A 26,070-nucleotide genomic window follows, 5' to 3' on the forward strand; every position below is an offset into this window, starting at 1 on the left:
GTGCCTGCCTGTCGTTTTAGTGTCTATTGTCGCGTGTGCTGTGGGCTGTGGGCTGTGAGCATCCACACATCGACACATTGATAGGTTCATCCTGTCGCCAGTGGCTGGCAGTGTCCTGCATCCTCTCGGCTCCTTTTTTGCGCCTTTTTCTCATTCATATGCATGACGATGTGTCCATTTTTGTGGCTTGTCATTAATGCATAAAAAATGCTAATGGGCCGGCGTTTATGTCAACGCTTTCGGGCCTGGCCAGGGCACAAAAAAAAGGTGCAAACTGTTGGTTGGCTGTTTGCTTGCTTGTTGCTTGTGTTTGGCCCCTCCATCGTTTGTTGTAGTTCCGTGTTCTGTTGCTTGTTGTTTCGGGATGTTCAGGACGGCGACTGGGAGGCAACAAAATGCTTGTCGTAATGCCTTTTAAATGAAGTTGTGCGCCATTTGCCATTTGAAGTTTTTGGCACTGCCGATGCGAGTGCCGAGTGCGACTCCCCCCTCCCCCGGACCGTCCCACTCCGTAACCCTGTTCCTCCTGTTTTGGCCATGTTTTGGCCGTTTGCAATGATGGCCACCAAATTGAGTTTGGCTTTCGTGGTGAGTGGTTTTCTTCCTGTTGATCCTTTTTTGGTTTTCTTTCTGGGATAAGCTGCAATGTCAGGGATTGGGGCCATGCCCCTTTGCCCATGCTGGTGGGTGTAATGCCGGAAAGGGTTCTTATGGGTAATTGTGTGTGGATGGCTTTCGTATTAAGAGAACACAGATAGAGAGAGAGAGAGAGAGAGAGAGAGAGAGAGCGAGAGAGACATCGTGTCCTTGCTAGATTGTGTTTATGAATGGAAACGATAAGGCGGGACATTTGTGCTCCATATTCGAGTGCGATTCTAATGAAGATTGAAACGAAATCCCAGGCCAAAGGTTGCCCTCCTCCAGATACTCGTAGAGTTTCGAACCCTTTAAACACTTTTCGCCTTGCTTCGACTGATTGCATCGCAGGAGAGCGTGATTATGGGACTTTAAGTGGAATATTGTAAGTGTTTCTTGGGGATATATCGCGTTGCAAACACCCACGATGGCGGAGAGTCCTGAACCTGCCCAGAAAAGTGTCCTCCGGGCTGTTCACTTTGTCCTCCCCCGAGGCAGAGCTCTGTTCTCCGACTTAAGTTCCTAATTCCATCAATAATCTCTTAAAAAAGCACTTGGAAGGCCAGACCATCTATAAATCTGTATTTCAAGCAGTCTTGAACGTTTTGTCGAGGCACAACCATCGCTGTTTCTTAAGTTACAAATTTATTGAATGTTTCTTTCTTGATTACTCTCCCCAAACCGACTTTGGACACAATGATTTGCCTATCGCTGTCTATCTATCGCTGTTCATCACTGTCCATCGCTGTCAACCGCTGTCCATCGCTGTCCATCGCTGTCTATCGCTATCTATCGCTATCTATCGCTGCCTATCGCTGTCCATCGCTGTCTATCGCTATCTATCGCTGTCTATCGCTGCCTATCGCTGTCAACCGCTGTCCAACGCTGTCAATCGCTGTCTATCTCTGACTATCGCTGGCTATCGCTGTCTATCGCTTCCTATCGCTATCTATCGCTGTCTATCGCTGTCTATCGCTGTCTATCGTTGTCTATCTCTGACTATCGCTGCCTATAGCTGTCCATCGCTGTTCATCGCTGTCTATCGCTCCCTATCGCTATCCATCCCTGCCTATCGCTTTCCATCGCAATCCATCGCAGTCCATCGCTATCTATCGCTTTCTATCGCTTTCTATCGCTTTCTACCGCTATCTATCGCTATCCATCGCTGTTCATCGTTGTCTTCCGCTGTCTATTGCTATTTATTGCTGTCTATCGCTGTCTATCGTTATCTTCTGTTATCGATTGGCCTTCCAACTGCAGAAATAGAGCTATCGAGCGCGCCAGCCCAACTTATCCTTCACTCTTCTGTTTTGTTCACTCTTTCTTTTGGTATTTTGCTATCCCTTCTCTCCCCTCGTTTGCCAAAAAATACAAAGAAAACTTTAAGAATTTCCCTTTGTCTTTTCGATTGCGAAAGTGTTGCCCCACAGTGGGGTCTGTGGTGCGCCTTAGGAAATCAACGATCTGGATCCGACCATTAACGCTTCTCTCTATGGGTTCCCCCTCTCGCTGGCACCTCTCTTTGTGCCCCATCCTGCATTCCAATACATAGGCAGATGCGTGCGTGCGTGGAGGCTTCTTCTGTGTTTGTTTTGGCCACGGATTTAAGTGTTATCGGGGCGTCGACATCGCTAGCGCGTAACACGAAAATTGTTCAGCCAATGCGCCAAAAAAACGCTGTTTGCCTTCGTCCTCTTTGCCCTGAAGCGGTGTTCTTCTGCTGTCTGCTCCCCTTCTGCCCTGAAGCGTTGTTCTGCTATCCCTTCTGCTCTGAAGCGTTGTCCCCTGCCCCTCCACCCTGAACCTTTGTCTCCTCCCCCTTCTGCCCTGAAGCTTTGTCTCCTGCCCCTTCTGCCCCTGAAGCGACCTATGACCAGAGGCAAAGCAAACTAAAAATCCCCTGAAGGACATCGCAGCGTACCCCCCGCGAAACGAGTCAAGTGGAGTGGAGTTCATTTCATCAACGGCTGCGTTATTGCACTGGCGGTTGTGTCTGGGGCAAGGCCACACAGCAGAATGGGGTGTCAGGCGGCAGAATGGGGTGGCAGATGGTGGCAGCGGAATGATTGGTGGTTAGAGGCCGGGCACCAGGGACCGCAGTCAAAATGGCAATTTATCATTTTGTATTTAAGCGAGTTGCAGGTGAGAAGAGAGAGAGAGAGAGGGAGAGATGGGGACGTGGAAGCCGTGGAAAGCCAAAAAACCAGTGTGGAAAACCCAAATGAAAAAGCCCAAACCAAAACGAAACGAAATGAAAGGCAGGCCCTGCCGCTGACTGCCATGTGGGCCATGCCACGTATTTTTAGATACTAACAAGTGATAAAAGGCAAACCACGTAGGCCTCCCCGTGCCCAGGCCAGCCATCCTTCAAACATCCTGCAACCATCACACACGGATGGATTGCTAGATTGCTGGCTGGCTGGCTGCCTGGCTGGCTGCCTGGCAGTGATGACTGACTGACTGACTGCCTGACACCTCTACGGGGATGGCGCAAAAAAGGAGAACCGAGAACCGAGAACCCTGGGCTAAAGGCCCTGACGCGGCATTCCTTAACTGCGTATCCATCAATGTCGCTGCTGCTCCTTCGGCTCCTTCTGCTGCTGCTGCTGCTGTTGCTGCTGACGTGCCTGCATTAAACCTACACACAAAAGGAGAAAACCAGGAGACAGACAGCCCAAAAAAGAAGAAATTGAAAGGCTTTTTATAGGCAGTAGCACACATCCTACGTCGCACAGCCTCCATCCTCCATTCTTCAGCCAAGCAGAAGCTGCTAAATTTTTTGGCAATTCAATTGATGGCTGGCGCCCCCCTTACCTCCCCCCCACCCCTCAAGGCATTTGCTTTGAAATGCTCCGTACGCCACTTGGCTTCTGCTTCCTGTTCCACAGCTACTCCTGGGCCTCCCCCTGCTGCTCCACTTCTATCAGTCCTGCCACTCCTTGTAGTCCTGCCACCTCTGCTGCTGCTGCTCCTGCTGCTCCTTCCGAGGGCCTCGTTCTCTTTCGCTCTCTGAGAGATGCGTGGTTTATTAGCTGATCCCATCGTCTTGACAAGCTACTTTTGACACGCCGCAACCCGCTGCTGCCCCTCGCCCCACGCCCCACGCCCCCACAACAAATACAGGAAGTCTTAGGCGGTAATTTACTTTTCAGCGCTTCACTCGGCAAATTATGCAAGACTCTCCCCCAACCAGATCCTGCCTCATGCCCCAGCAGTGTCTGCCCTGAATTATGGTGGCAGCTTAAAGTTTCCTCTTCCCGGCTCTCCGCTTCTCTTCTCTGGCAGAGCATTAGAAGTTTTTCAAGTGCTTTGTGAATTCTTTTGGTTTTCGTGTTTTCTTTTTTCTATACAAAAAATTGAAATAAAAAAAATATAAAAAAGACAAATTCTGAATGAGAATAATCCAACAAAATCTAACTGAAAGATGGGCCTTAATATATCTCCGGGCCACAAAGACCCCAATTATAAGCTGGGTTGAGAAAGGGGAGGCTTACAAGAGGGGTTTGGGGGTGGCTTTTCAAGGGAAATGATAGATGCAATCCAAATACAATTTGTAGACATTTTTTCATAGGAAATACTCGTTTTAGGCAATCAAAATATACATTTTTGGGATTTTTATGAATTAATTTGAAGAGAAAAATGGAATAAAAAAAATTTATTATGAATTCTTTGCAGTTAGGACATCTTTGGATATTATTAAGCCCAATTAGGGAGTCCTCTTTGACTTTCTGAGGCAGTTGTCATATAGAAAAGTGTGTGTTTTCCCCTCTTTAAGAAATAAACCATAAAAAAAGATCAATTATAGCTTGTTAAGGAATGAAACATATAGAAAAGTGTCCCTTAACGATTCCTTAGGTACTTCCTATATAGCAAAGTGTCCGTTTTGCACTCTTTTAGTAATAAAACAATTGAAAAATGTAAATTTAGGCTTGTTGAAGCATGAAACTTAGAAATGTGTCCTTCAACAATGCTCTACGAACTCTATATATAGAAAAGTGCTATTTTTAACCTTCTTAAGAAATGAAACACATAAAAAACCCACTGTTTATACCCGATACTCAAAATGAGTATTGGGGTATATTAGATTTGTGGTAAAAGTGGATGTGTGTAACGTCCAGAAGGAATCGTTTCCGACCCCATAAAGTATATATATTCTTGATCAGCATCAATAGCCGAGTCGATTGAGCCATGTCTGTCTGTCCGTCCGTCCGTCTGTCCGTCTGTCCGTCCGTCCGTCTGTCCGTCTGTCCGTCCCCTTCAGCGCCTAATGCTCAAAGACTATAAGAGCTAGAGCAACGATGTTATGGATCCAGACTTCTGTGATATGCTCCACTGCTCCAAAAATATTTCAAAACTTTGCCCCGCCCACTTCCGCCCCCACAAAGGGCGAAAATCTGTGGCATCCACAATTTTAAAGATACGAGAAAACCAAACACGCTGAATCGTAGAGAATGACCATATCTTTTAGACTGCAGAATCTGAATTGGATCGTATTATTATTATAGCCAGCATCAAGAAAACAATTTCATTTTTTCTCGCCCTGTCTCTCTCTAACACACACGTAGCATAGGCGGCTTTGCTTAGAGTAAAACATTAGCGCCTAGATCCCAGAGACTATAAAAGCTAGAGCAACCAAATTTGGTATCCACACTCCTAATATATCGGACCGAGACGAGTTTGTTTCAAAATTTCGCCACACCCCCTTCCGCCCCCGCAAAGGACGAAAATCTTGGGCAACCACAAATCTCAGAGACTATTAAGGCTAGAGTAACCAAATTTGGTATCCGCACTTCTGTTAGATCTCACTATAAAACGTATATCTCAAAATTTCGCCCCACCCCCTTCCGCCCCCACAAAGGACGAAAATCTGTTGCATCCACAATATTGCAGATTTGAGATAACTAAAAACGCAGAATCATAGATAATGACCATATCTATCAGATTACTGAATCTGGATCAGATCAGATAGCCAAAAGGAACAAATCAATTTGCAGTGGCTACGCAGCGCCCGACGTCACGCTCAGACTGATTTTCTGTCTCTCTCGCACGCACTCTTTGTCGTGTCGTTTAATATTAGCGCCGGCTGCCGGAGGAGAGCCATACTGACTTAGTATCGGGTATAACTGTAGAGTTGCGGTGTCCGCAGCAACTCAAAACGTTCCCCCTCGTTTCTATTCTAAAAGAGCAAAATACATAAAAATACATGTTTCTCTATTCCAAATGAATAAATAACATACAAAAAGCACAGTTTTCTCTACTAAAACAATAAAATACACAAAAGAGTACATGATTTCCTCTTTTTAACAAAGAAAAAATATAGAAAACTCAAGTTCAAAGCATTTTTAACCCAAATAAACTTCATTTGAGGTAAATGAAGGGCAATATATAGCCTTTTGTGGACTGGGAAGGTCTTTCCATATGTTTTCTGCAAGTTTGGGTCTTGGAAAACCCCGAGAAAGTACCCAGAAAAGACTATATATGTATGACTAAGAATATCCAACAAATATCTGCCATCGAAGCACCATTCAATATTCCCAAAATTATTGAATCCATAAATAGTTTCGTTAGCCCTTTTTGTACCATTACTTCCCTTCAATTATGGCCTATAAATACCCATAAATAACTTTGTTATCCCTGCTAAAATCCCCGCAACAATCCAGAAATCTGCTCGTAAAATCCCATCTCATAACCATCAAAAATCTATCCCCAGAACAGATACCGTGTCTGTCGTCTTTTCTGTGTATCGCAATTGCAGTTTTAACCTTTTGGAGTGGCCGCAGAGCCGCACCCCTGATGGCCTTTCGCTTTGCTTTTACTTTCACTTGTACTTTCTTTTTTCCAACCCCCGCGACAAGGCGGCGTGTCCCCCGTGTCACCTTTTTTGTGGCTGTCGAAGTCGCAGTCGAAGAGAAATCATAATCAGGACACGTGCTGCCGTTCATTGTTTCGTTTCTTTTATTTACTTTACCCCCCGCCCGCCAGCCTTTCAAATTGTCAAAGTTTTTCCGGTGGGGCGGGGGTGGGTAGTGAGATGGGGGCCGCCTTCTAACTACTTTCTTTGGAGCTGCTGCTTTTCGTTTCCGCTTTTGGCTTTTATGGGATGCTTTTTATTTAGTCAATGACTTTGACGTCGTCGACAACTTTAATCGAATACAATTTCTGGTGCAGACACCGACCCTGCCCCAGACCCTGCCCCAGAGGTGAGGCATGCCTCTCTGCGGAACGGTTGGAAGGTGTGCGCACGCGTTTCGCTTAATGCCGCGTAAATTGTTTCACAGCCAGGCCCCAAAAACTTTTGCACATTTCTCGCGTTTAGCCGAACATTTACATATTAACCCGTAGACTCCCCTTCCGCCCCTCCCCTCCCCTCCCCTCCCCTCTCCACCCCCCACTAGACCAGCAGAAAAGAGAGCCTGCGAGCCTTTACCCGGGAGAGAGCTTCGCTAGGGTCCAAAAATAGTTTTCAATTAGTGTTGGGGCCGGGAAAACTTTTCTGCTTTGCTCAGCCCAAAAAAGTATGCGCATTTTTATTGGTACATACTATTCTGCTTTATCTCTTAGCCAAAAGAAGTTATGGGCCAAATTACAGCCCAGCAGAGAGGGCGGAAGAGGCGGCAGTATCTTTGTATCTTCTGTTGGGCAATATTTGGCCATCTATTTCTTGGACTTCTTTCATGAATCAGTGGCCTATATTTTATCGTTTTTTGTGTACCTTTTCTTGGGGTTATAAATCTTAAAAATATTAAGTAAACACAGAAACACACATGTGGCAGTGTGGCAGTACATTTCGCATCTAAATTTGAATTTATCGCCTGCTGCCCCGAGCATTAGTTGAACGCTAGAAAGAATGCCACAGCCACAAAGGCAGGCAGGAGAGCGGATCCTGGCGAGGCTTAACTGCTCTGGAGCCTTCGGGATGAAATAGGACTAAAAGTTAAATGGAAATCTATGGCTTTGTGGCTTTGCAAGGCCAAAGGGGTTGCTGCAAAACGGCAAAGGAAACCCATAATAATATTATAAGCTGCAGCAGGAGCACCAGCGGCTGGAGGGGTGAAGAGGGGGGAAATACGATTATGCATGAAAAAAAAATAAAGGTGAAATATGATGTAAAATGAAAGTCAAATACAAGAGAGGCCAAAGAATGGAATGAATATGTGGACTATCAGAAAGAAAGACAAAACAGGGAGAGATAAGGAAAGTACAGAGAAGATTTTCTGCAAGAGAAAAACTCAACACAAAAAATAAAATTTCAGAAAAAAAGGAGAAAAAAAAACAGAATTTCCAGGAAAAAAAGAAAAGAAAAAAGAGAAAAAAAAACAGAATTTCTAGAACAGAAAGAAACAGATGGAAAACTAAAAAGAGCTGCAGGGAAAATAGGATTAAACTATGACATAAAGGAAAAGTGGTTTGAAAATCCATGTTCAAAAAAGAAAAATAGAAGAAAAGAAAAAAAAGGATTAGAAAAACATATTAAAAATATCAAGAACTAAAAAAAATACATACACTGTTTCTTTTCCAAGTTCTTAATTTTTTTGTACTTTTCAAATAAAAGAAAAAAAATTATAAACTAGAAAAATATACATCAATTGTATTCTCTTTCAAGTTCTTATTCTTTTCCTTTCACATGGTTTTTTGTTAAATGGAATTAAAAATAACTGCAGCAAAGAATTAAGAGAAAATCCATATTAAATAAAAAAAAAAAAATAGAAAACAAATATTTAAAAAAAACGTGAATTTTGTAAAATAAGCTAGGTTAAGAGTTTTAACTCTTTCATCGTTGCACATAAATGAATAAATAAATATATTCTTTTCCAAGTTCTTCCTTTTTTTTCCTTTCAAATGTTTCTTTTTTAATGCTACTAAAAATGACAGAAGGAAAGAATGAAAGGAAAATCAATGTTAAATAAAAAGAAAAATAGAAGAAAAAAATATTAAAATAATCGGAGACTAATAATCTTATTTTTTTTTTCTTTCAAATGTTTTTTTTTTAATTGGTAGTGCGGGGAAAAGGAGTTCAGCTCTAAAGCAACAAAGAGCAGAAGGACCTAAACAGGAGCTTTAGAATCAGCAGAAGGACTTGCGAAATCCCAAATAAAATAAGAGTGGTTTAAAGGAAAAAATAAGTTAGAAACCAGAGACAGAAGACCAGGAGTGACAGAATAAAAGCCCGAAAATCGAACAGAAAGAAAGACTGGTGCGGAAAAACGAGCCAGCCAGAGTGAAGCCAGAGAAAATGGAGTTAAGTACAAGGCCAAGACAGGGCCAAGAGAGAGAGGGAGAGAGAAAGCACTGTTACCTTGTTTCCTATGAAGTTCCTTTTGAAAAGTTCCTTTGACAACTGATTGGTGTGGCAAAATCACTCCAAAAATTTCTAACAAATGTCAGAGACCACCCCACAAGCTACGAAAAAACCCTGCCACACACAATTGCAGCCTTGTTAGACGTCAAACGAAGGAAACGCAACTCCAAGCACAACTGTACTTCCTGTACTTTCGCACTTTGGCAACATCTTAAGAGAAAACACTGAGAGAAATGTATAAATACACAAATATGTATTGTCTATCCAGCAATGAGCAACAGCAACAGAAGAATGCTGCAGTCTTTCGGCTGGAAACAGGGCGTAACTGTATCCCACATCCTACGAGACGGGTGGGTCCTTTGCCTTTTCCTTCTGAAGGAGGCCCACTCTACGCCACTCCTCTTCGGTTTTCTTGGGAGCGCAACCCCAATCACGAGCCTTAAACACAGGATTGACGTTTGGAACTATCAGTAGAGCCGTACTGGGATCCATTGGAGTTGGCGACCCTCGATATCTGCCGCCATTTGGGCCCACCCAAGATTTCTTGTCCTCTTGCATGGCGATTGTCGCGAGGACCAAACGGGGATGCCATTTCTCCACGTCGTACAGGCGGGCGAAGCGGGACTGCAGCAGAAAGAATGGCTCCCCGGGGTTCTTGTACGTCTTGGGGTACAGCAGCCAGTACTTCCAGCCGGTCTTCGATGCAGTCTTCTTGGTGGCACTCTTTTGGGTTTGTTGCCCTTCGGGCTGTGGGTCGCTCGGTGTCGACTGGTCGTTGGTGAACATTTTTACTCCTAAGTATGCTTGCCTCACCGACTCCCAACACAGACTGAGATTTCGTTCCAAAATTTGTCCTACATTTAATTCCAGGCTTCCCAGATGTGTACCTTTTGCTTTTCTTTCAGTGTGGATTTTTGTGCTTGCTTCCCCGCCGCCACATATGCCCCACATGGCACACACAAAAAGTGATGGAGTTTCTGTAGCCCGCATTTCGAGGCTAAATGTCGAAAACTTTCAGGGGGAAAAAGGAAAACCCTCCGCCCCAAACCCACGATTTGCAGAACAATGAACACTGTTTTTTTGCTTTTTTTTTGATTAGGAAAAACGCCAAGCCCGCGTCAGGTAATCGTCTGCTGCCTGCCACAAAAGGCGGGCTCAAGTGTGGGGGCAGATGTGGGTGTGGGCTGTGGGCTCTCTACTGATGAAAATCAAATAAATAAAAAACTAAACCACAAGATGACGTCGTTGCCATGACGAATGTGAATGTGAATGTGGGTGGCGGATCGGTGTTTTTTTGTTAATTCGATAAATCTATGGCCATCGAAAGCGCGAATGCCAGAGAAAAACGCAAAGGCGAGAGCTCGAGGCTTTCAGTAGCTGAAAGTCGTTCGACTAGAGCGGGGCTAAGACCCAGTGGAAGAGAGATAGAGACAGAGAGAGAGAGAGCGTGTAACGAGTGTCGCCCACGAGTGTGCTCAAGTGTGTATCTATGTGTGTGTTTGTTATTATTGATGGCTTCACCTTTAACATTGCAGCAGCAGCAGCAGCAGCAGAAGCCCCTCATTAGTGAGCAGATACAGCACACTCTCACCGCGTGAGGCAAGTGGCAAGAGAGATAGAGGGAGAGAGGCACATCACATCGTTATGGACTCACCTACACCGCCAATTGTCATCGAGGATTCAAACGGTTCAGCAATGGATGCCTGTTTCACGGCATTCGACAAGGACGGGTACGTATTCGCGGGGGAACTGGCCACCATTTTTCATTCATAAAATATTCTTTTTTTAAATTATATAATTTCACAAAATTTAACTTTGTTTTTGTGCGCAAAATTATATAATTACCTTTAAATAATTGCCTTAAAAAATAATATCAAATATTCTTTCACGAACCGACCGCAAAGTAAATTATCATTAACAAAATATGCAGGCCAGAAAATGCAAATAAATAATTCCGAAAATGCCGCACAGTTTCAAATAAACATTCGGGAAAATAAACACAAACATTCCATTCAGAATATTTCGTGTTAAAACCAAATAAATCCCTGAAAATGAAGCAAATTAACGCACGCCCCTTGCTCCTGGTTTTAGAGTGTTTTGTGGACCGCAAGAGTAGCAGGAAAAAATCGAGAAAAAAACCTGTAATTTATTTGATTAAAACTCTAAAAGGGAGGCCCAATACCATGGCCAGAGACCGGAATTCATTCGCCTATAAATGGACATGAATTAATTCTAATTGACATTTTTAAATGTTTTACAATCAGCGAATCAATGAATGCCATAAACGGCGGAAATAATAAATAATACCCATGGATTCGCGAGAATATGTGCTAAAAAAACGAAAGTTTCAACAGAAAAAAAGAATGAAATTAAATGAAAAATGAAAGTTTCTGCAGAAAAAAATATATATACATATAATAAAAGCAAAAAAATGTAAAGCAATTTAAGTTCGGGAATGCCTAAATAAAATATATACATTTTTATTATTAAAATTCCTACAAAATGATAAAGAAGTAAGCCTTAAGGCAGTATGAATAGTGATGTTCTTACTAAAGTTTTTTAATGCGATAAAAATCAAGAAAATGTGAGGAAAATGAAAATAGGGCAAGGGCTTGCTTTTAAATTTATTAAACATTTTTCTTAATGAAAAAATGCATAAGAAAACAAGAAAAAAGTGTTTAAAAATTAAATAAAATTTCTTACTGAAAAAAAAGAGAAAATAATGAACAAGAAAATGTTTGAAAACTAATGAAAATTTCCTAAATATAAAAAACAGCATAAGAAATGATAAAAAAAATGTTTGAATATTAAAGAAAATTTCATAATTAAAAAAATGCCAAAGCAATGAAGAAGAAAGTGTTTAAAAATAATTGAAAAGAGTCTCAAGTTTGAGATAAAGTATTGTAATGATTAATTTACATAAAATTCCTAGGGAATGATAGATCATGGGTAGAGCAATGATAGATTAAACTCTAAAGAAGGGCCCCCAAAATGAAATAAAAGTCCCGAAAAAAACTAATGAATAAATCCCAAAGTTCTCTTCAACTTACACACACCCTACATCCCTCCCTCCGCGCCATTAATTACCCAAAACTTTCGTTAACCTTTTGAACTCTTATCTAAAATGCCTTTTCCCTGTTCCCTTTGCAGAGATGACCGCCTGAATCTCGCTGAATTTTCGGTAATCTGCCGCGCGCTGTTCCGCAACGACAAGGGACACATCTACGATGTGCCGCCGGAGCGCCTCGAGCAGATATTCGCCGTATTCGATACGAATGCGGACGGGCATATCGATAGGGAGGAGTTTAAATTCTGTTGGAATCAATGGATAAAGACGGTAAGCAGCACACTACCCTTCCCAATCCTCTCTTTTGGTACAGTTTTTATGCCTTTTGCTATCTCATTTCTGGCTGTCATTCCCCTTCTCTTTCCTGGTACATATTGCCCCTCTCGTTTGTGATGGCAGGGCAAGCCATTTCGTTCTATCGCTCTGTTCCCATCTCTTGTTTGCTGTTCTTCTTCATTCTGTTCTCAGATCTTTCATTCTATCTGCTCCCATCTCCCAACTCCCAACTTCTGTTCCCATCTGCCATCTAAGAGTTTCTGCTTCTACTTTCTGTTCCCACACCATTCCTTTAAACTGTTCCCACCCTCTGTTCTGCTTATTGCTCTATCTCCCCACCCACTTTCTGTTCCCCGAATCTTTTTGTTCTGCTATCTCCTGGCCCATCTCTCTTTTCTCCTGCTCCTCTCATTCGCTGCCCCCTCCCCAACTCCCTTTTTACACTATTTATGAATTCCTGTTGTTGTGGCTAACGTTTTTGGGCTGTGATTATTCAGTGATTCATATCCGGGGACTCGTAAAATCATAAAAAATGTGATAATAAAATATTTGTCAACATGTTTCCCGGTCGAGCCACACAACCACCCAACAGCCCCCCAACCACAAATACACGCACACGGGGACACACACGAACAGCACAAGGCAGAGAGAGGCATAAGAGGAGGTGGGTGGGGCTAAAATTTTGCAATCAAAGTGGCCGAGTACTCGGATTGTGTGTGTAATTCAATCCTGATCAGAGGGGGGCATTCGTCGTCTCCCTCCCACCGCTTTTCAGGGGGATTGAGGATGCAAAATGTCGCTTACAGCGAATGTCACACGTCATGGGGGGATTGCTTTCATCATCATTTCCATTTCCATTTCCATGCCCATGCCCATGCCCATTCCCTTTCCAGCATTTCCATTCCGCATTTCGTGTGTGGCATCCACATCATCATCGTCAGGCGGCTCTGGTGCTGCGACTGCCACTGGCCTGTCACGAAGTAGCAGTGGCAGCCGTGGCTGTGGCAGAGTCAGAGGCAGAGGCAGCAGCGTATGCAAATGTGATAATCTGATGCCCGGGACCGCTGTTGCTGCCACAAATTTCCCTGGCCAGACGCCGCACGTAAAGTGATAAAAATGCGTGACAAATAAAATGCCACAGAGCACTCGCCAAAGAAAAGGAGCGGAACGGAACGGAAGGCAAAAATATGTTTCGAAAGCAGCGAAAAATATCGGATGGGGCCAGGCAGAGACTGCATTCAAGAGAGTTCTATGGATATTAAAAAAATGCTAAAGCAAAGGAAAGGGCGAAGGGAAATTTTTCAAATAATTTTATTGTAGTCTATGACTTTTCTCCACATCTCCATTTCCCTCTTTCATGCCGTTCATACAACTTTGTTCTGCCACAGTCACTGCCATAAAATTGCGTACGTGATGCCAGAAGGACTTCTTTATTTGTTAGGACTTCGGCTTCAGCATTGGCAGCAGGCCTGGCCCAGGACTTGGACAACTTTAAGCTACTTGAAACCGTAGCAAAGTTTTCCATTCCCATTTCCATTTGTCAAGAAATCAAAGTTTATTAAGGCAATGGAAAATGTCTATATTTAGGGTTTTATTTGTGGCAAAAGTTGAGGATTGAAGGACTTAAAATAATTGCCAGATTTTGCGGCACATCTTGGCGTTGCGTACCGAAAAATGATTGATTTCAGTTTGAAAATTTGTAAAAAATACTTGAATATTTCTGTAAAATTCTTAAACTCAAGAAAAATACTTCTTTTGTATTTAAGATATTATATTGGTTGCCAATTTTCATCAAAAATACGAATAGCATTGGAGTTTGAATTTTCACTGAATTTTCTACTGAGAAAAAATACTAAAATATTTTTGGAAATTTATTAAAAATATTTGTTCATTCAAAAAAATGATTGATTATTAAAAAATGATTGATTTCTCTTTCATATATCTTTGGAAAATAACAATATATTTTTGGGAATTAATTAAAAATACAGAAACAACTTTTTTTCCTATAAATATTAATCGATTTCCCTGTAAAAATATTTATAAATATAATACTTGGAAAAAAAAGATTCCATTAAATTCCTTGAAATCATTTTCCACAGAATACTCGTACATTTCATGGGATAAACCATCACAAAAGCATATATATCCTTATTTATCCCATTTGTAATACAGAGATGTCAACTTTGATGGCCACCTCCTCCTCCGCCCCGCCGCCTGCCCTCTGCATACAAAATTATTACGTATACGCATTGTGTGCCGACCTGCCTGTTGAGCTGATTCGCCCTGGCTCTCTCACGTCTGTCACACGCGACAAATTATTTCGCGAAACGAGAAAAAATAATAATAATAATAATAATGGGTTTTTTTCTTGTTTCTTCATACGCGTGCAAATATATTTGATATGGCATTTAGCCCGCCCAGCGTCCGACCCCGCCTTAAATTGTGTAATATTGTATAAAAAATTTATTAACGCATAAAAAAAAACCGACAGCTCGCAGGATGCGAATGAAAATCTTCCCGGCAGCTGATATTGTAATAACGGGCAACACTTAAAAAAATGACAGCCACCCCACAGACCCAAAAGAGTGGCAGTTTTTTGCCCCAAAACAACAACAAAAACAAAAAAGAGAAATGCTGCCTGGCCTGGGCCCCATAAAATTGACTTTTGTTTGTATTTCCGCATGAATTGCATAAATGGTAATTTTGCAGTTTAATGTTTGCGTGGAAACGAGAGGAAAAACAAGCCGCCGAAAAATTTGCATAATAAACAAATCAACCGATAGACGTAGGAGGAGGTGGGGCTTTTTTTGGCGCTTAGAATTATGGCAGAAACGAGAGACACTCAGAAAGACAGAGAGACAGCCGTATGGCTGTGTGGAAATTAAATAAACGCATAAATAGAACATTAACGCCATAAATCATTTGCATTTGCGGCTCCTCTCTATATATACATATATACATCTCCTGTATCTGTATTTGTATCTGCATTGCATTTCGATTGAAGTGTGTTCGACGGGAAACGGAAATGGAAATGGCAAAGGCAAATTTATGGAAATAATAATAATAATAACCGAAAGCAAAATGTCCGCCTGCCAGCCCCATGATTTCCGCGCGTGTCCAGAATTTCTGTTTCAATGAATACCCGAATAAAAAAGGTAAAATCTTGATTTATAAACGGCGAGGGGGGGGGGGGGGGGTCCAGAGCCGCTTGATGTTTTCATTGTGTGTGTGTGTTTGTGCTTAATTTATGTGCTTAAATGTGCAGAAAATGCACAGGGCTACGGTGCCGTCTCTGAGTGCTTCAGTGGTTTTCCATTTTCCAAAGAGAGACAGAGAGGGAGACTGTGTCCTGGGGCGTGAAATGCTGCGGTTTTCAGTGAACGTTTTTTGATGAGGGACCTGCGGCTTGGGGCTTTCTTGGGACTGCCCTTTTCTATAAATAATACCAACATATACCTAAATAATTAATTGACAAAACGGTAAAAGGGGGAGGAGGCAGGAGGCAGGAGGCACTTTATTTAATGCGAATCTACTTCTTTTGTTCTGCGACTCAATTGACTCAAAAAAGGACGATTCCCTGCCCCCTTTGCTGCTGTCTCCTGTTGCCTTTTTTTCGTAAATATTTCATTTTGTTTAAACTGCTTTTATTTCGTGTATAATAAATTTATGGCCACCTACACACCTGGGAGTCCCTTTATGTGTGTGTGGCATGCCACATATATCATACCAGGCAGCAGGCAAGGCACATCATCATATAGTTCATTGAACCCCCCGCCCCTTCCTGCCTCCTGGCGGGCTCTCAAAAATCCAGCAGCAAGAGCCTTAAGTGTCTTACAATGTCTACCGTTAATCTTGCCACAGATATATGTGGCACACACACACACACACACATATATATGCTTCTTTATAATGTCTACATTTCATAAGGCATTTTTTTTGTTCGTTCTCTTTGCTTTGTTACGCACCAACACCGCGAGAGGAATGGCAGGAGGGGGCAGTGGAGGGGGCACGGCAGCCAAAAAAGTCTTCGCCCATGCAACTTCTCTGCTCAGCAAGCGGAAAATAATATCTTGCTATAAATTTCGCTTAGTTTTTCCTCCTCCTGTGAGCTTAATTTTCCACTGACCCATCTCTGGGCTCTCTGGGCTCTCTGGCCTCTCCGGCTTTTCCCCAAACGGGACCCAGCACTGCCTCACCTCTCGACTGTCGACTGATGAAAGTTTAACGACCAAAGTTGACACGCTGCGGCGATTATTTAGAAAGTTAATGACTTATAACATACCTCGCTAGCAGCAAAAAAAAAAGTCACCGGAAATGAACAGAAAGTAGAGGAAGCGCCCGAAAACGAGTGCGAGAAAAATGAGCGAGAGGGAGATGGAGAGGTGGCTCTGGATAAGCAGAGAAGGGGGACAGGAGAATGGGCAGTGGCAAAGCCTCGGGAGGGAGACAGACGTAGGAACAGTGGAGCAGCCTCTGGCGGAAGAGAAGGTGAGCCAGCAGCCAGAGAGGAGTAGGAGGTAGAGGTGGGTAGCCCTAGAACGAGAGGAGTTTGGGCACGAAAGATTCATTGATTTACTGACCAACCATTTCTGAGAGTTGGTTTTAGGTTGATTGGACGTTTATTGAAAAATGAGTCGCCATTTCTTAGGCTCCCTCTCTCTCTCTAGAGAAAAATGTTAGGTTAACTATGGTTCCAGCCACCACCGAATCCCCTCCAAATGTCAAATGTAAATTGACCAAAAATTCTATTCGCCTCTACAGCCATTTATTATGCGGCAAATTTTCGCTGCTTCTGACAGACATTTTTCACTGGCCAAAAGTGCGGACAGGCACAATTTTCATTGAAGGAAAGAGAAATGCCAAAGATTAATATTAGGGAATTTTTAAACCATTTTTCGCCATATATTATGGGGATAATGGGTGGAAATAGTGGGGCGATTTGGGTAATTTTTGGTATTTGGGCAGATATTGATTGTATTTATGGTTTTGGCAAAAATCAGAGGTAAATCTTTGGAGAGGGGGATACTTGGCATATATTTTGTGATTCCTGACCATAAAAACTATCCGATTATAATGATTTTCGGTATTTAGGTAGATAATGATTGTATTTATGGTTTTGGAAAAAATCAGAGGGATATCTTTGGGAAGGGGGATAAAACATATATCTTTTGTAATTACGGACTATAAAAACTAACCGATTATGATGATTTTCGGTATTTAGGTAGTTAATGATTATATTTATATGTTTATAAAAAATCAGAGCTCTATCTATTAAAATGTGGGACCTAATAAAAATTTAAGAGTGAATTTCGAAATCGAATTTAACGTGGAAAAGAATTTTCTGGCTAAAAAATGTATTAGAGCCCGAGCCCATGCCCCCTTAACAAATATGTGTGTCTTTGGCTCTTCTTAAATCCAGAATCCATGGGGTTTTTACTGATAACAGAAGATTACCTCATGGATTCAAAGCTTGATGGGCTCCAAAACACTGTCTAGACCATAGATCCCCGCGCATACTCTATGCACGCACAAATCCCACTCCTAGACCACCTGCAACAGCTAGAGTATTCCCAAAACAAAGTTGAATGAGTCTCAGGACAGATCCAAGCAGATCCCAAGTACTGTCAGAGACAGATACGGATACAGATACACAGATACTCAGAGGAGCACGAGTACGAGTACTGCCTTCTGCAGCCGTCAGAAGTATGCCAAAGAACCTTTTGAAACTTTCGACTTAACAGAAATCAACTCAACAGCAAAACAATTTCCATATTGCCCATAAGTTCTGCCTACCCCCTACCTCCCTCCTGCCACCGATAAGTTTTCGTTGGCAAGTTTTCCTCCATGCTTATTTATAGTTGGGTTTTCATTTCTTTTAGCGGCTGTTCTGCAATTTCCACCTTTCGAAAGGGTCTACAATCGAGTGGAGTGGAGAGAGGAGTGGAGAGTGGAGTGGAGTCGCATCGAGTCTGTGTTCTGGCAGCCGCATAAATTGTATAAAGTAATTTTCCAGGCAACTGTCAGGGCCAGGACACAGAACACCAGAACACTGCCTGAACCCCTGCACCCCTTCCATGCATCCCACAAATCCACAAAACTGTCAGGACGATGAGGAGTGTCTGTATCTGTGTCTGTGTCTGTGTCTGTGTCTGTGTGTGTGCGAGCCTATCCATGGGATTGGGGTGTCTGCTCTGCTCTGCTGTCTGCTGCCACCAACTTATGCAACAATTTCAGAACGGAAATTGCTTTAGCACCTGCCCCACATGTCTCCTCCTGCCACTGTCACACCCACTGCCACACGTGTGGGTGTGTCTCGGTGTCTCGGAACGGGTCTCGGAACGGTCTCGGAGCCACGTTTGCCTTTTTGGCACATACTTCAATACGAAGTTGAATTTCATTTCGATTCGTCGTGGGATCGGACGCGTCGTCACTTGGCAACTTTTTTGGCATACGCCGAGCACTTTGACAGTTTGTCTGCCTCGCCGGACGGCATGGCTGGTGGCTGGTGGCTGGTGGGGCACACACACACACACACACACGTCGTTGGATTTTTCGGTGGAAATTTATTTGCCAAAAACGAGAGACGGGAAAAACTTATTTCCTTTGGCTTCATCTTCGGCCTGGCATTGGCCTGGCCTTTGTTTTTCGGGTTGAAAGTGTAATTTGAATTTAAGATTTCTTTGCGGTTACCCCAGAAAGGTGCCGGTGCCAGTGGCAGAACCTTTCTCTATCCTTTCTCTATCGCAGAGCAAAGCCACGAACCAAAACTGTGGTCGTTGCGGTTGCCACCAAAAAACATGCAAATATATACTCCCCTCCCCTCCACTCCTGCCTCCTGCCTCCTGCCTCTTGCCGCCTGCTTTTCAATAATTAATTTAAGTGTAACACATTTTCTTGGAAATTTTCGGGGCTTTCCTCTGCCCCTCTGACAGTCGGAAAACTTGATTTTGTTGAGCACTTTCATCAAAGATTCATAGTTTCAACTTTAAATTAAGATGTTGATCTTAAGAGGTGGAGCAAACAAAGGCCCAGAGGTCAAGCAATGGAAAAGGAGATGGAGGCTGAGACGAAGGCGCGTGTTAATTTGCCAAAGTTTTCCCCTGAACAACGATGATGGTAAATGATGGAAGCCGGCTGTGGGATGAGCTGAAGATGGAACCCATCATCCAGAAGGTCTGTAGCTCTGTAGCTCTGGGGTACCATCACAGCATCTGCTGCAGATGCTTCATAATTGGATGGACCCAAAGAAACCCCACCCCAGTCCCCAGCCCCCAGCCCCCAGCCCCCTGATTTCTTGAGGTAAAAGCCAGGCAACTTGATGTGCAAATTGCGGCCAAGTATGCCCCTCCCGTGCTCTGGCATTTTGTGGCTTTTCTTATATGTTTGCCCCAAGTTCTAAACTCCAAACTCCCTCCCTCTGCCACTCCTGGCTGTTAATTGTGGGGGAGAGGAATTGCGAAGTGCGAGTGGATTGCACTTTGCATAAGATAGTTTTGATTTTGATTTTGATTTGTGGACGGAGTGCCTCGGGGTCCCCTGAATATTGGTTAGACTTCAACAACAGTCTGAAGTTTGAGTTTTCGAGTTTGAGCAAAGGATTTTCAATGTGGAGTGGCGTTCAGAGTTTGAAGAGAGAAAGAGAGCCTGATTAGAGGTTGATTATTGCCACAAAATATTCTATAGCCAGAAGTTTTGACAGCTTTCAGTAGATGTCAGTCGATGTTGCCTCCGGTAAGAGTTTTCCTTTCACTGAGGCTATCACTATCGGAATTTCGACATTGAAATTGGTCTCAATACCTCTAATGTTAATAAATGAAGCGAACTATTCCAAAGATCTTATTAGTTGTATGGTTTATATCGATAAATCGGTAAATGTATCAATATTTTCATCGATAATCCCTGAATCGTATTTATTGACATTGCAAAATCTACCCGTGCTGCACCTAAAATCGATATTTATCGAAATTAAGCTAATTTGTTATCGATATTATGCATTCTATCGATTAAATGTAAATATATCGATATATTTATCAATTATCCCTAAATTATTCGATCTGTATTGTGTGGATTCTACCTAACATCGATAATCATAGATTATTGAAAATTTATATTTATTATCGATATTATGGCTGTTATCGATTAAATATAACTTAATCGATGTATTAATCCTTAATCGACATTGTAAAACGTTACCGTGCTGCACTTAAAATTGATAATTATCGAAATAAAATGTATTTGTTATCGATATTCTGGCATACTATTGATGAAACGATAACGACATATTTATTAATAGTCCCTTAATAATCGATATTTATCGAAATTAAATGTTATTATTATCGATTTTGTGGAATGTTATCGATAAATGCACAATAATTATGCATAGTATCGGAAGGTATCGTTCTTTGCCATAAATCAATCAAATAGTCATCGACGTTATCGTCTTTTTCGTATTTATCGAGTTAAATATTCAAACTATCTTTATATACAGATATCCTTTCAAATTCTATCCATTCTATCGATAAAAATGATAATGGTGATATTTAATATGTATAATATCAATATTTGATCAAAAATGGAAGCCATAAATAGTATTAGAGACCGCAAACATGTGCCAAGCTCAACAAACGCGGCCTTCAAGTGTTCTCATACTAAATCCCATATATCACAGGCAGAGCTTTCCCTTAGCTATCATCATATTAGCCCTGTGAGAGAGCGAAAGAGAGAGAGAGAGAGAGAGGGATCCCTAAGTGCATCCTTCCACACGCCACATACCTGCACTTCATCTCCATTTCTCTTCCTATTCTGGCTGTATCTTCCCTCTAATTTCTCCTCTTGTGACTCTGTCTATCCACTATCCTAAGCATTTAATCTTCTGTAGGATTCCCTGAACCCAAATTACCCAACACTTCCTTTCACTTACTCCGCCGTAGAGATGTTCAGATTTCATCCACACACAAACACACACTGGCTGGCTGGCTGGCTGACTGTCTGGCTGGCTGGTGGGAAACTTTGGCTAAATTGATACATTAACTACCTTGATCCGGCTATTATCTTGGCTGCACTATCCTCTATCCACTATACTGGCATCCTGCATCCTGCCGTCGCCGTTGCCTGCCTGGAAAACTATTCTCAAAATGTTGAGAATGTTCGCTATGTAAATGTAAATCACTTCCTTCGGGCGGGGTCTCGTTCTCGCCGCACGCCGGCATCCTAAAGCGGTTGCATGCATCCCTCCCAAAGGCAACTGTGCGACTGGTGATAAATCATCAACTGCTTAAGCGGGTGTCTGCCCCTGCCACAGGCTGTTGTTGCTGTTCCTGCTGTTCCTGCTGTTCCTGCTGCTCCTACGGCTCCTGCTGCTGCGTGGAGGTGCACTCCTCCTGTGCCTGTGCACCGCTTTAAGGCATTTAGTTGGATGACACATTTTAAATGCCCGCCAGACGAAACAACACAAATCAAAGGGAGGCAACACAGGCAGCAGCAGGAGCTACGCCTGCAGGAGCCAGGATCTACAGCCAGCTCTCCCTCCCTCTCTCTGTTCTGCTGTGTTTTTGCGCCCATAGATCATAATCATTCATAATCAGCGTGCACATAAATAACAAATTAAAAGCGCTTCACTAATTTTAAATATGCTCGAACATAATCAGCTTACTGTGAGCCACAGACGCCACACAGCCAGTCAGCCAGCCAGCCCCCAGTCCTGCCCCCATCGAGTGGGGCGTCTGAGGCCTCTCGTGTGGTTCTGCCACTGGCAGTCGCTGCTACTCGTGCTACTACTGCTGATGATGCTTCTCTCCTGCTCTCCTGCTGCTGCTGCCAGTCAAAAGATAGCAATGACAACCTAACGAGCTGCCGCTCCTCGTGTGTCTCTCGCGTGTCTCGCGTGTGTCTGTCTGTTGTGGCTGCTGTATCTTTTGCGTGTTTCTGAGATAGAAATTTAGATGCTCTACGCAGGAAAGTATACGCTAGATATTGAGAGGAGTTGGACAGCTGTAATTGAAGGATAAATGTATCTTTTGGGAGCGAGGGACACTGCTGCATGACGCGTGACATTGAAACCGCAGCGCAGGGCATACATTCAGTAAAGAAAATCATTAGGGAGAGCATTTTGTGATATTTTAGCCGCTGAAGGTCTGCTTTCCAAAGTCTTTTATCATCTCCAAAAAACCTCCAAGTAACCCCTTTTTTGTCTTGGGTTCTTTATAAAGATATAATCTATCTATCCAAACAAAGTTTTCACTATTCAATCTCATAACTTATAGAAAAGAGGCGATAAAAGACGATCGTCCCTTAAAATTTTACAAGTACCATACGATTTCCCATATCTATCTTCAATCTAACTGTAGAAACAGCTTTTATCCATCTCTTTCTACTATTTATTTACTCTTCTGTGGGTTAGTTCCTTTAACCACAAAACCTTTCATAAATTCCCCTCTAAATCTCTTCCCCCTAAATCCCCCCCAAGAAGCGCATCCCCCATTCGTTCTGCTAGTCCTAGAACCTTTTTAGAACTTTCGTTTTTCTCATTTTCTTCGTTTTTTGACTGGCTTTTACTTCATTTAAAACGCATTTATAACGCAGGGCGGCGTTGGCGAAAAAAGGAAGAAGAAAAACTCATCAGCAGACACACAGTCGTACAGCCTCTAATACACACACTAATGCAGTGCCCTGCCACCCCCTCCCGCCACCTCCTCCCCCACCATATATGTATACAAATTTTCTTTTTAGCTTTTCATGTTTTGTGGGGGATACTCCGTCGTACTTTTGGGGTATGCCCCCGTGCCACCATGCCCCCATGGATGTCCCTTCGCTGGGTCTTCATATACAATTTTTCTTACAATTTTCTTTCATTTTGTTTTGTTGCTTTTCTTTCTTTTTTTTTTTTGGTGGCTAACCTTTCTCCCTCTCTCACCCCCTCTCTCGGCTGTCTCCCTTTCTCACTCTCTCTCTCTCTACATTTTCTTTCATTTTTCTGGCAGATTGTGCGACCGGTGAACGCGTTCCTCATTGTTGATGTACAAAATGATTTTATAAGTGGTTCCTTGGATATAAGTAATTGCAGCGCACAGCAGCAAGGACATGAGGTGAGTGGAGTTCCAGGAGTGCGGGAGTGGGGGTGTGGGGGGAGTGCGGGAGTCCTGGCAGCGACGTGGCCAGCCGCTCTGGCTTATCCTTGGGGCTTTCCAGGTGCGGGAATACGAAAAAAAAGCGAAGAAAAAACGAAAAATGAAGGATCCAGGGCACCAGATGAGAGGCAAAGTCATTGCCGCAGCAGCCCCAGAGCTGATGGAAAGGATAAGGGATATGGCAAGGAGAGCCTCTGCATGTCAGACCTCAATACCAGATATTGCGGCCAGGGAGGAGGAGGGGGAGGAGGATACGAGGATGGGCCAGGCTCCTCCTCGAGTGCACGGCAAAAGCGGAAGCGGATATGCTTTACTTAAGTCGCATCCGCGACTGCGACACACGCCGGATGTCGTCGTCTTCTTCCCATCTGGCAACTGACATTGCCCCGCCCACCAGCTCGTGCCACTCTCTCTCTCTCTCTCTCTCTGGGGCACATGAAAATTTGTCAAAATTAATAACACGCACTTCCGTCTCGTTGTCGCTTTATGGACTCCCGCTCTCAAGTCTCGAGTCTCGAGTCTCGAGTCGAGTCGTGACTTTGTTGCCGTCTTGAAGATAATCCAATGACCGCTTTTCCACACCGCTTTTCCGCCCCCTCTCCGTGTAGATACTGGAGCCCATTAACAAACTCTTGGATACGGTGGACTTTGATGCCGTTTTCTATTCATTGGACTGGCATCCCAGCGATCATGTTTCATTTATTGATAATGTCAAAATGCGGGCCATGGACGAGTCCTCGGCGGTAAGCATTTTGGAAGATTGAAATTCGAAAGGAAGTGCCTGTCATGTCGTGTTTTTTTAGCTCGATGCCGATTCCGCCCAGGTTTTCGATACGGTCATCTTTGCCGGTCCGCCGCCCATGAAGCAACGCCTCTGGCCACGCCACTGCGTCCAGGACTCGTGGGGCGCCGAGCTGCACAAGGACCTCAAGGTGGTCGATCACGGCATCAAGGTGTACAAGGGCACCAACCCGGAGGTGGACTCGTACTCTGTTTTCTGGGACAACAAGAAGCTGTCGGACACCACGCTGAATGCCCAGCTAAAGATGAAGGGCGCCACCGACATCTATGTGTGCGGCCTCGCCTACGACGTGTGCGTGGGCGCCACCGCTGTGGACGCCCTCTCGGCGGGCTATCGCACCATATTGATAGACGATTGCTGTCGGGGCACCGATTTCCATGACATCGAGCACACCAAGGAGAAGGTCGTCACCAGCGATGGGGTCATTGTGCACACAGCTGATGTAAGTAATGAAATATGAAAGATATAGCTCTATAATTAGGTAGAATCATTCTTCTGGTAATAATCCACCTACATGCCCATTTTCATTAGGATTAGATAATTTTTTCTTTAAAAAAATAAAACATAAAAAAGTTGTGGCGCATAGAGTTTTAAAGGTACAGCTCTATCATTTTGTAGCATTCATTTTAGTGTAATATTCTACCTAAATACCCATTTTCACTAGGATTGGATCACCATTTCTATAAAAAATAGATCTAGAACACTGTAAAGAAAATCTTATGGCATCTAGAATTTCGATGATATAATTGTGTAATTTGGTAGCATAAATATTATACCAATAATCCATCAAAATAAACATTTTCATCAAGTTCAAGTCAGACAGTTCCCAGATATAGCAGAAATACACAAACCCCAAAACTATAATTCCTAATCCCCTATAATCCCCTAAAAACCACTAACCCTTTCCTTTATTTGCCCCATTTTTTCCCACAGGTCAAGGCCATGGCTGAGGGTCGTGATCGTCGTCCCGAATTGGGCTACAAGCTGGCCATGGAGCTGAAAAGTCCCGATTCGGTGCTGTCGCAACGCAATGGCTTCAGACCCACTTACTAAACCCTTGGTTGGAGGTTAAGGAATTGAGCAACACGCTTATGGCTTATGGCTTAAAAGACAACAAAAGTTTAAATGGCTTTCAATGTAGTTTAAAGTTTAGAGCGTTTCCGTATAGAATCTAGAATGTAGAAGAAAAAACAAAAGAAAACACCTATGAAGTGCCTTAATGGTGGGTGGGAATCGGGAAAACCCCTTTTGGAAACAAAAGCAACTTCGGACAAACACCAGGAAATTCAAATAAATTGAATATCAAATTATAATAAAGCTTAAGTACGAGTATTATCCATGGAACAGTCTCTCTCTCTGGGGATCTGTAAACCCAAAGGCACCTTCTAATACAATACTAAATACCACTTAAATGTTGTGCCTGCTGCTGCACTTGTTTCAAATTAAATAACAAAATACTTATATTATATTTAATTTATATTTTGGGAAAAGAAAAGACATAATTCGGTGTGGAAATATAGAAAGTACTTAAAGAAGAGAAAGGAATGGAATGGAAATAAATCAATGATACAAAAATGAAGGAAAAGTGAAGATTTATTAAGAGAAAGATGGCGGTAAAGATTCGCAGGATAAAAATTAATTTACGCGTCATGCAGCAGCGCTTTTCGGTTGGTTTTTTGGTGGGAAGGCTTCTGCTTGCTTGATGGTTAATTTTTAACCAAAATTCATTGCAAATAAAAGAGAAACCCTAAGATTATTCAATAGATAGCTTACGCACACCTTAGAAAAAGGGGATCATGCGTTTAACCCCCCTACGCCCCCAAGGGCGCACCTTCTGGGAGTATCAAGAACTTTTGCTCAGGCC

At 43.0% G+C, this 26,070-nt stretch overlaps 1 protein-coding gene across 3 annotated transcripts in view; it reads left to right on the forward strand.

Moving 5' to 3' along the window:
- Nucleotides 1-25,785, forward strand: part of LOC6594553 (nicotinamidase) — a 37,387-nt gene extending 11,602 nt beyond the window's left edge. The window contains exons 1-7 of one of the 3 annotated variants that reach the window (XM_026994483.1): nt 10,313-10,414; nt 10,471-10,665; nt 12,086-12,272; nt 23,258-23,362; nt 24,013-24,147; nt 24,208-24,648; nt 25,140-25,785. In XM_026994483.1, the coding sequence (XP_026850284.1) occupies nt 10,580-10,665; nt 12,086-12,272; nt 23,258-23,362; nt 24,013-24,147; nt 24,208-24,648; nt 25,140-25,259 (1,074 nt within the window). In that variant the 5' untranslated portion in view covers nt 10,313-10,414; nt 10,471-10,579 and the 3' untranslated portion in view covers nt 25,260-25,785. Of the gene's footprint in view, nt 1-10,312; nt 10,415-10,470; nt 10,666-12,085; nt 12,273-23,257; nt 23,363-24,012; nt 24,148-24,207; nt 24,649-25,139 lie in introns of those variants that run through there. The other 2 variants (XM_026994485.1, XM_026994484.1) reach the window with 2 other exon arrangements.
- The last annotated feature ends 285 nt before the right edge of the window (nt 25,786-26,070 follow it).

Source organism: Drosophila persimilis, unplaced genomic scaffold (assembly GCF_003286085.1).
Source record: "Drosophila persimilis strain 14011-0111.01,24,50 unplaced genomic scaffold, DperRS2 tig00003933-arrow-pilon, whole genome shotgun sequence".
Taxonomy (NCBI): domain Eukaryota; kingdom Metazoa; phylum Arthropoda; class Insecta; order Diptera; family Drosophilidae; genus Drosophila; species Drosophila persimilis.